Here is a 10224-nt window from a genome sequence, read left to right as displayed (position 1 = left end):
AGTTACTAGTGGAGCGTCCAGAAATTTTTAGATATTGCACATGGAGAAGTCTAACGAGAGTTACCGTGCGGATGTCACCACAGAAGAGTCGCCGAGTGAGCTTGACAGCTTTAAGCACATAATAAGTTCCGGCGTTCAAGCGTCACTTGGTAGCGTGGTTGATTCTTATATTGGGCGCGCCAACCTACAGTTGACTTCCCAGTCTTCGGTTGTTGACTCGAAGGGTGTCTGGATGAATTCAACTGACGGAAACCAGAAGAGCATTGACTCTTCTTACGAAAAAAATAATGCAGAGGGTGTCGGAATGGGGTATTTGACTCGGGAAGGTGACAGCATCTCACGGAAATCAGAGTCAGCAACTGAGTCAGCCGATACGGCGCTAGATAGTCGATTGGAGACGGGGACTTTGGAAGAACTTGAAAAACAGAATACATCAAAAAGAAATCACCGACTTTCTCCATTTCTAACTGAGAGGTGTGCAAGTGCTCCGCAGGTTCCTCAAAGATTAGATAGAGAAGTATTGTCTCGTCAAATTCAAGAGTTATCAAGAAAAATTACACATGAAAATTATTTGGAAGTTCCTAGTTCACTGGTGTCTGATATAAGTGAGATTTGGGAAAGTGAAACATTGACCGTTCTTGGCCGACAGTTGGATATGTTTCACAGGAACCATCAATGGCAGTGTGTAGTTGTTACTCTTGCATTACTTAAAAATATTCCTTTGTCGACGGTTTGTTCTTCGCGATTTATTGACTTTGTTTTTTACAAATTTTGTCTAGGATGATTTAAAGTCACACAAGGAAGTGGCAAGGAAGGTGTACTCATTATCTAGGTCGTCAATGACTGTATCGGCACAGGAAGAACCTTGGTTTTCTCTTGCAATTAAGTTAGCGAAGACCATCGTCACAATGTGGAAGAAAACTGTCATTGAAGCATCAAAGCAGGAAGAAGGAGACTTGAAAACTCAAACATCAAAGAGGTTTGTATTTCTTGATAGTATGTCATTGTATATAACGCTTGTTTAGGTCCCGCACAGGCAACGTAGATAGCTTGAAGAAGAGACAAAAAACACTTTCGAAGGGCTTTGAGAACCAAACAGAGGTGGACTTTGCAAAGTCTCAAAAACCGAATCAAAATCCAGTTACTCTTTCAGACGATGCCCTTTTTGGAACAACTGTGCCGAATGTGACCATTTCGAAGCGTAACACATCTTCAAAATTGTCAAGCTTATCGACCTCTCCCCTCAGTCCTGGGAAAGCCCATATTGCTGAGGATACTTCCCCATCAGTGTTTACGAGTGAATGGAAGAATGCTAACGGTACACAGGAACGTTTCGAGCAGTCGTCTAAACCTGGAGCGGATAGTCATAATGTTGTGTCTAAAAAAAGGGTACAGTTTGCACCTCCGGAAAAGCTGGTTACTGTTCATGAAATTGAAAACATTGAACAGCTTCGCCAGTGGGAAAGGGAGGAAGCAGGTTTGTCATCAATCGATGCCAGTGGACAAAGTTCGTCAGGAATTCAACATAGTGAAACGTTTGAAGCCCATAAGAAAAGGGAGCGAGAAATGGAGAAGTCTCTATTTCAAGCCAAAAGTGAACATTTTGAAAAAGTTGTTCGAGAAATGAAAGAGGAAATGGAATGGAGAAACCCAGCCTTCATTCTCGTTGAACATGCTGTAGTTCCAGGATTGGAAAGCGTAGAAAAAACCAGCAGAGAAAGAACCGTTCAAATGGTTCCAGAACGGTATTCAGATAGGAATTATTATTCACCTTCATCTCCAGAGCACAAACCCATTGAACTTTCACCTTTACAAGAAATACCTTTAGAGTCTATTGAAACATCTTCTCATGCTTCTCAGCAGTTATCAAAGCATTCCAATATGACATTTAAAGAAAACCAAGCTGCTTCTCAGCAGCCTTCTGTGAATAATTTTCCTTCACAGGCTTCATTTGATAACAATAGCAATGTCCTTCAGATGTTACAGCAAAACCCGTCAGTACTGCAATCGTTATTGTCGGCATTTGGGGCTTCGATGACAGGTAATAGCACTTTGACCGGTGCTATGCAAGCAAGGCAGTCTGTGAACTACGGTCAACAAAACAATAATGGAACAGACAGTGCTGTACATGGATTACCATCTACTTCAGTAACATATCCAGGAACTAATTTGTTTTCGTCTGGTTTATCAATGGTAAATTCATTACCGTCTTCTCAGAGTAATATAGATCCATTGCTTTTGCAGCAATTGGCCCAACAAAGCCAACGAGCAGTAATGAATCAACAACCTTTTCAAGGTCCAGGTGCTCCATTCTTTGCGTATGCACAACAAAATAAGTCTTCCTTTGTGTCAGCATATTCAGATGCATTAAATCATCAAGATCCCGGAAATATGACCATAGGGAGTGTGGACTCTTATGGAAGTAGTCATTCCATTGTAAAGAGAAGTGTGGATGATAAAAAGACCAATGCTTCCAAAAAGACCAACATTTGCTACTTTTATAATCAAGGAACTTGTGCAAATGGTGACTCTTGTCGGTTTATGCATGTCAAAGTTCCCTACAAAGTCCCGCATCCAAAATCTGTGAAGAAATAATTTGTCGTTGGGCTTCGTAGCGAGTGATCCAGATTGGCAGTTGTAAAAGTAGCTGTTCTTCTTTTGATGCGAACGTTTTGTTTCATGGGAGCATGACTTATCAACTATGGATATAATAGCATTAATCTTGATGGTTTAGATCATTAAAATATAAAGAGAAAGCCTGTTCATCAGTTACCAACAAACAAAACATCTCAAATTCATCTTTATTTGAAAAGAAAGACTGAAAGAAATTCCAAGACAAGCATGAAACAAACACTGGGGTTACAAGTAATATTAGAACGGGCTTGTTCAAACCTGTCCTTCGATGACAAAGCAAGGATTCCGGTTCTTACGAGAACTTACATTAGTTACATGGTTTCAAACCTTGGCAGCAATCGGCTTGGGAGCGCTTTGTTGCGTAGGGAAGATACCAAGAAGCTGCTTCACATAGTCGTAAATGAAAAATTGACCTAATCAAGTCACATCAAAACTTGCAATCAAATATATGAAATAACAATGAGCTTCTTACCTGCAGTTAGCCACCCAACCATCAAACACCGGGGTCCGATTCCCAAGAACAGTTTTCGAAAACCAAGCTGTTTCATAATCGTAACAATTGCCTTTGCTGTAGAACCTTCTGTCTTCACTTGATTGATTTTCGAAAGGACAGTGTCTGCAGGCTGGGATACAATTGCAGCAGCAAGTCCGGCAAGGACACCTGAGTTGAGACTGACGACTAGTTGCATACCTTCTGACATACTTTCGCGAGGATAACCAATATTCCTCAACGTTCTGTAGATTACTTCCTGTGCTGTTTCAAAAACTGAAAACTTGGCCATTCTACAAAAGGATATGAACGGTTTCTCAAAGTAAAAGAAACAGGCATATACTTACGTATAAGGCACTTGCTTAAAGAGAATCGGTCCCAAACCCTTGTACAGACCCACAAACCCTTCCTCTTTAGCAAGTTTCATGAAACCATCAGTCAAGCCTTTGGCAAACGAAGGTTCGGCGACTAGACGAATTCTTGTTGCCTCCAAAGGACACAAGAAAAGGTCCGCAATGAATTCTGCACAAGCCCCAGCAGTCAACCATATAGGAAACCGAAACGTAACGGCGTTTTCAGGTCCAGCCAGTTCACTAGAGTATTTTTTGAAAAACTCATAAAATCCGAATTTGAAGGTTCCTTGTAGAAAGTATCCAACTGCTGTAGGTCCCAAACCCTGTAAGAGCATTGAAGCACCTTCCTCCTTTACTATCGTGCGGAATCCGTCAACCATGCCTTTATAACGACCAGGATCTGTCTGCAAACGGGTCTTCACCACGTCAATAGGAACGGTAGAAGAATGTGTGACGGAACAACAAATTGCTCCTCCTAAAGCATATTTCAAATACAGTGTGATACCATCTTCTGAAATGGAAGGTGCCACAAGATGAGGGAGTACAAACGAGGGTACTTTACTCTCGGAAGGCGATGAAGCCGAGAAGCTATGGGACGCTCTTTGGTATTGGCCACCGATACCGAAAGAATGTAGAGAAGAACCAATTGAACTACTTGAACTTTTTGTATCTTTTGAAAAACCGTTAAATATTGGGTTAACACTCTGAAGTTGTGAAAGAAACTGGACACTCGGCAAAGAAGCCATTCCAAATTCCCGGCCGAAAGAATTAATATTCTAGTTGATGATATATCAGTTTTGGTCTAAGACCAATTATCATGATGATGTTAATTGGAAACTGCTATTGATAACTTGTAGTCACTCCATCTTAGGTACAAAAATGCAAATTTGTGAAAATGAAAAGACATAAAATTTTCAAAAGATAGCCCATCAATATGGAAAAATACAACTTTTGTTGGGATAATGATAGAAAATGAACCAATTCATAAGACTCTTCGATAAGTATTTTGCGATTTTCAAAAGGAACAAATGGCTAAACGATATTTAAGTAGTAAAAGAATATTTAGAGAAATAGAACTGGTCATGTGATTAAGACGTATTCATATTCAGTCTAAGGGGTCTATAGTCTCCCATACTTCTATGAACCTTTGAGAGCCTTCTTGAGCGTCTATAGAACAAGTATCCACTCATAGCAGCGACAGAAATTGCTAATACAACAACAATACTAGTCGCATGATATACTGTGAAACCTTGTGCGCGTCTTAGCTGTGGTTTTCGACATTTCTTCACAATAGAAAATTCAAGTGGTCGGTAAAGAAAAGATAATGTAATGACTACAAGAGACTCTCCTTTTACGTTTTAACGGCAAGTTCTTCTATAACAAATCAGCAACTTACCATCATTCAAGCAGATAAAATGCGATTGTAGAGAAGCCGTTTTTAAGCTTGAAAGCGAAAGCGGGTTATTAGGATTTACCCGCACAGACACCACACGAGGTTTTTCCACCGTCACAACCACTTTCTCTAAAGAAATGATGTCCTGATAGGAAGTGGATACAAAAAATTCAAGGTCTCGAGTTTCCTCATCAACTGCATAGGAAGGAAACAATCCAAAGGCATCCATAGTTTTACCTTGGTTAATAATATCGCTAAATATTATAGGCTTACTATGAATCATAAAGCTGTATTTTAAGAAATTATTACCTTCCATGCCATGAAGTCCCAACCGATATAGACGATGCAAGTAAACCACCACAATCCTTTTTCCATTCCAGAGTCAACGGCTGAAATGGAGGAAAATTCAAAACAAGTTTCGGACGAATGATACCTTCACTTCTTGCCTAAACTTTTTTCTTAATGATACAAAGACAATGAAAAATATGCACAATACCTTCTCACAAGAATAGAAGACAGTAAAGCGAAGAGTCTCTCCTTCATCCGCAAGTAGCTCTCCAAAAACAAGTTGACTAGGACCGATACCTCTCAATGAAACACACTTTTCCATTTCAGAAATGCAATCCGCCGTTATCTCTGGACGGAATAACTGTGATCCGTTGATACAAGAAACATACAAATCTGTTGAAGATTCAGTAACGCTAACAATATCAAGTTGAGCAGAGGAACCAAACATAGGTTTTGGATACAAGACTGCCTTTTGTTCCAATACTTCTTCTTGATTCATTTGATCGGATGGAACAAACTCTTTTATGTAGCCTACTTCAATTCCAGGTCGGGTATCATCAACCTTACAGACTTTTTGCCATTGGAATAATAACAAATAAACTGGAGATTGGCTTGCATTGATAAACTCCAAGACAGCTGAGAAGTTATTTTGATCATTAAATGAAAAAGGCCAGCTAGACTCTGTTAAAGTCTCTATCAAAAAAAACATGGATACTTGCATGCTTCCTAAGTGAGTAGGCAAAGTTGGTTTCAAAAAAGGATTATAAAACATTCACCAACCGGAACTGGAACAATTGTAGTCGACATAAAAATAACCGTTGCCTTGTTGATCTACTTCTGACTCAAAGTTCCAATGGTCGCCTTGTTCATTGCGAATCAAAGGTGAGCCAAAACTATTCGTCTCCGTTGCTATTTGAGGACCATATAAAACTCGGTACTTGTCCTGTGGAATATGAACCTGAAAAGAGGTGATACCCTCGAGAGATCCGGCAGTGGGACACTTTGTCGGATCTGTTCCGTTAAAGCAAGTTGCCCAGTTTCCTTTCAAACCTTCATTCGAAACATAAACAGCTTCCAGTTCATCGTTGACGTTCTACGGTAATCAGATGGTATAAACTAGACAAGTAAAGAAAACAAACCTCGTAAGTTGAGTCACTCAATCGTAATATTTTTCTATGGAGATCCACGTAAAGACCAGTTCTCGGGTTGATAACTACTTGAGAAGGCAAGGGTGGAAGAGACGCTATCTAAACCAAATAAAACTTGGGCATATTCTAAAAAAGACTACAACTCACTTGTAGTGCAGCCACAAACTGTAAGAAATACAATAAAATAATAACAAAGAAATACTTCATCGTTTCCAATTTTATCACACAACTCACAATTTTTGTTGTCCACAAGCTACCACTTTCACTTTCAAAATGGGCTGATTGCTTGGCTTTTTAGTATTCAGTCTTTCTATTTCATGAACCCAATCCATGCCCTCCATAACTTTACCAAACGTAACATATTTGTCGTCCAAATAAGGGGCTGGAGCAGTACTATATGGACTTGAGTATACTTAGAATTTGTATGCATGTATACATACCTTATAAAGAAACGGTAATCAAGATCCTTCGAAGGCTTCGTCCGAACCATGGAAACAAGGCCTTCCATATTGTGTCGAAATTGACAACAATCTTCCAAGAAATCATAATTTGCTGTTTTATAGTCACCAACTTCTTCTATCAACAATAAAGTAAATTACTCAAAAGTCAATCGAATGTTGAAAGCTTACCTAAGGAAAACTTTCGTCCTATCTGAATATTCATTCCTTCGATTACTCGAAAAACTTCAGAACCCCTATTGTTACAAATCATAAGAGGACCGACTTATAAGAGTCTGTAAGAATTCTACATGCACAACTCAAATCTTACAAATAACTAAATGAGCGATTGCAGTCGCATAAATCAGCAAACAACTGAGAAGTCTTTGGAGCAACTCCTATTCAAAAATTGTACTTTTGTTGAGTGAAATCCTCAACAAATACAACACATACCTCCATATAATCCAATGACAACTCTCTTCATTCCACGATTTTCCACTTTTAAATCACTACATAACCAGTTACGTCGGCTGCTGAATAGCTCAATCACTCTAAATACTTACAAAAAGCATTTCGAAGTAATATCTGGCTCAGATATCTTTGGATCAATCTTTGGTCTCTTATTCTCTTGTTTCGATATGAATAAAGACTCATTATCCATTTCCTATCGATCGATAATTATAAAAGTACAAAAAGAGTAGACTATTCTTACAACGGCCTGTAGCTGTTTCTTCTTCGGTAACAGAGACGATACAAGAAGACCACAGAAGAAACCAAGGAAGCTTCGACGTGAAGTGGAAAATTGCTGTTCTGGAAAACTCTTATCACTTGTAGATAAGATAGGCCGTGTACTTTTCCACAACCTTTCACAAAGCTTCAACACTCAAATATATCAAAAAAAGCAACATACCATTCTTTCACATTAGCATCTTCTACTCTGGGGTTTAGAATCTTCCACACGCGAGAATGATATCGATCAATCCAGTCAATTTCGTGCTTTTCAAGTAATTCGATTTTAATCATTTTCTGTTGAATGGGAACTATTGTGAAAGCTTCAAATCCATAGAAAGGAATATCACCAAAACTTGAAAAAGGTTACGTTAGACAAACTTTTCAATTCAATTCTCAAACGAAACAAACCGAAACGGGGTATCCTTCTCGACCACCAGAAGAATATTCTCTATTCTTATCCCAAATTCACCATCTTCATAGAATCCAGGCTCATTAGATACAAACATTCCAGGCCGCAAGTAAACGTTATTTCCCATGCGAGGACTGATGGAATGAGGACCCTCATGTACATTTAGAGCTGCTCCTATTCCGTGTCCTGATTGATATAAAATATAAACTTCAATTCCTTCCATCATTAAGATGTCTAGAGTACCTGTTCCATGGCGATAATCGAGTCCATATTCCCAAAGTTTCCGACGTGCATAAGAATCCAACAAGCATCCCAAAGTGCCTTTGGGAAAGATTGCTGTATCCAAAGATATGTGGCCCTGTAATACTCGAGTAAAGCATTCACGTTGTCTAATAAGAGCATCAATAAACTGAATACAAAAATGGCAATCAATTACTTTTCACTTGGTGTTCCAAAATGAAATGTTCTCGTTACATCCGTAGTTCCATCCATATACTGACCACCAGAATCTAACAATATCAACTCCTTCGTACTCAAAGGCCTTGCATCACTCGGCATCGGACGATAATGAATGATCGCGCCATTGGGACCAGAACCACATATCGTTGGAAAACTTTCGGTGACAAATTCTGCATGCCTCGACCGAAATCTATGCAAGTAGTTCAAAGCATGCATATAGGAATTTCAAAAATGGATTCAAACACATAGCTTACTCTAAAAGCTTTTCTGCGGCTTCAAACTCACTAACTCCATTAGAAATTCCTTCCGTTTCAAGCCAGTTCAAAAAATGAACCAAAGCAACTCCATCTCTAATATGTGCTTCTCTCATTCCGCGAATTTCAGCATCATTTTTCACAGCCTAAGTTTGTATAAGATCATTTATTTCATGCTGTAAACAAGAACAAACCTTCATCAACGAAATCGGTGTCGATTGAGGAAAGCCACCTGGTTGACATGCAAAACCTAACGCTGCGTTGGTGCTTAGTGGGTCGTACCATATTTTCCTATTATCTTGTGAAAATTTCTTCAAGTCCGGCAAAATGGCTTCATATGGTTTTATATCAATATTGCATTCATACAAATAACTCTCAACCGAACTTGGAATCTGTTGAACACTAAATAAACTAAACATCAAATAAAAATTGCACGAATACCTTTTCACGATTCACATAGAGAACGTTCTGATTGAATCCAACTAAGAAGTAGGCTAAAAATACAGGACAATGCGGTATATCTGAGCCACGAAGATTTAAAACCCAAGCAATCTAAAGAAATGTTGGAAATAAGACATATGCAATATACTACGTACTTCATCTAAAAGTGACACAAGTAACATATCCACATTCAACTCTTGCATTCTTACTCGAATATCTTCCAACTTTTCAAAACAGCTTTGACCTGCGTTCTCTAACGGATGTATCCGAATAGAATCGGTTGGTAGCGAGGGTCTTCCAACATTCCACAACAAATCAACTGGATTTGTATCCAAAAGACGAATATAAATATCCTTAATGGATAACTTTTTACTCAAATTCTCAACAAACGACACCGAATGGGAATAGGGATCTATACCAACGACTGACTGTTTTGGAAGGTTTTCTGATAGAAACTCTTCTAATGTCGGGAAACCTGCAATACCAACTAAAAATTCACGTGAGGACTGAAATTGACCCAAACTACAATACCTTTCATAAGTTTCCAGTTTTCATCCAGTTCTTTCTCCGCTAGAAGAAAATATCGCCCATCTGTCCATAGAATGGCACTTTTCTCTGTAACCAAGGCAGTGCCAGCCGATCCTGTAAAGCCTGAAACAAATTCTCTCCTATTAAAATGTGCTGGAGGATATTCAGAGAGCTAGAAAACTTTAAGTGGAAACAGAACAAAATATGCAAGCTCACATGAGGATCAGTATTGGCAACTACCAAAGCCTGGAGACCCAATTCTTTCAAAAGTTTTCGAAGCTGTGGCAGTATCAGTTTAGGTGTCAGGACAGATCTCTGGGAAGAGATAGCAGAGTTTATACAAAGAAATTTGTGTGGTTGTCGACTAGACTTCTGTACACGTTGGTTTTTAATCCTAAAGCAGAACGGACCCCTCGACAAGCGAGCTAGACCAACTGAAAGAACATTTGGCAAAGTTTTGCTGGTCTCTAATTTTACACAAAGACAACTGAAAGCGAGTTGACAAGAAAGCGAAGGAATAGGCTTCTGGATCATCTAAATCTCGTTTGACTAAAATTGTCTCACAACTGAATTCGCCAAGCACAATCGACTTTCTATGCGATCCAAACAGTTGCCACTAGGAACATTTCTTGAATATTTATGCGTCAACTCCTCTGTT

At 39.0% G+C, this 10224-nt stretch overlaps 3 protein-coding genes across 4 annotated transcripts; 1 reads left to right on the top strand and 2 right to left on the bottom strand.

Annotated features, from left to right (window-relative positions):
- The first annotated feature begins 21 nt into the window (after nucleotides 1-21).
- On the top strand, nucleotides 22-2765 carry Gasu_35940 (uncharacterized protein). The gene is made up of 3 exons (XM_005705488.1): nucleotides 22-730; nucleotides 780-979; nucleotides 1026-2765. The coding sequence occupies exons 1-3, from the start codon at nucleotides 41-43 to the stop codon at nucleotides 2593-2595; spliced, it is 2460 nt and encodes an 819-aa protein (XP_005705545.1). The 5' UTR covers nucleotides 22-40; the 3' UTR covers nucleotides 2596-2765.
- A 5-nt stretch (nucleotides 2766-2770) lies between these two features.
- Nucleotides 2771-4261, bottom strand: Gasu_35930 (mitochondrial carrier, phosphate carrier). Its single transcript, XM_005705487.1, has 3 exons — nucleotides 3472-4261; nucleotides 3107-3417; nucleotides 2771-3047 (listed from the first exon to the last, which is right to left on the bottom strand). Exons 1-3 carry the CDS (start codon nucleotides 4221-4223, stop codon nucleotides 2956-2958), a joined length of 1155 nt encoding a protein of 384 aa, XP_005705544.1. The 5' UTR covers nucleotides 4224-4261; the 3' UTR covers nucleotides 2771-2955.
- Nucleotides 4262-6440: 2179 nt separating this feature from the next.
- Gasu_35920 (X-Pro dipeptidase) lies at nucleotides 6441-10171 on the bottom strand. Of its 2 annotated transcripts, XM_005705486.1 has the most exons (17): nucleotides 9783-10171; nucleotides 9570-9738; nucleotides 9194-9525; nucleotides 9039-9149; nucleotides 8792-8989; nucleotides 8598-8743; nucleotides 8321-8533; nucleotides 8128-8273; nucleotides 7884-8070; nucleotides 7654-7827; nucleotides 7456-7606; nucleotides 7307-7407; nucleotides 7197-7252; nucleotides 7075-7141; nucleotides 6936-7000; nucleotides 6747-6882; nucleotides 6441-6699 (listed from the first exon to the last, which is right to left on the bottom strand). In XM_005705486.1, exons 1-17 carry the CDS (start codon nucleotides 10098-10100, stop codon nucleotides 6537-6539), a joined length of 2733 nt encoding a protein of 910 aa, XP_005705543.1. In that variant the 5' UTR covers nucleotides 10101-10171; the 3' UTR covers nucleotides 6441-6536. The 2 variants fall into 2 exon arrangements, with proteins under 2 accessions (XP_005705543.1, XP_005705542.1); XM_005705485.1 differs by lacking the exons at nucleotides 6441-6699; nucleotides 6747-6882 and having other exon boundaries at nucleotides 6981-7028.
- Between the last annotated feature and the right edge of the window lie 53 nt (nucleotides 10172-10224).

This window comes from Galdieria sulphuraria, assembly GCF_000341285.1.
Source record: "Galdieria sulphuraria unplaced genomic scaffold scaf_29, whole genome shotgun sequence".
Classification (NCBI taxonomy): Eukaryota; Rhodophyta; class Bangiophyceae; order Galdieriales; family Galdieriaceae; genus Galdieria; species Galdieria sulphuraria.
Note: the sequence above shows the minus strand (reverse complement) of the source record. Positions and strands in the feature narration are given on the sequence as shown.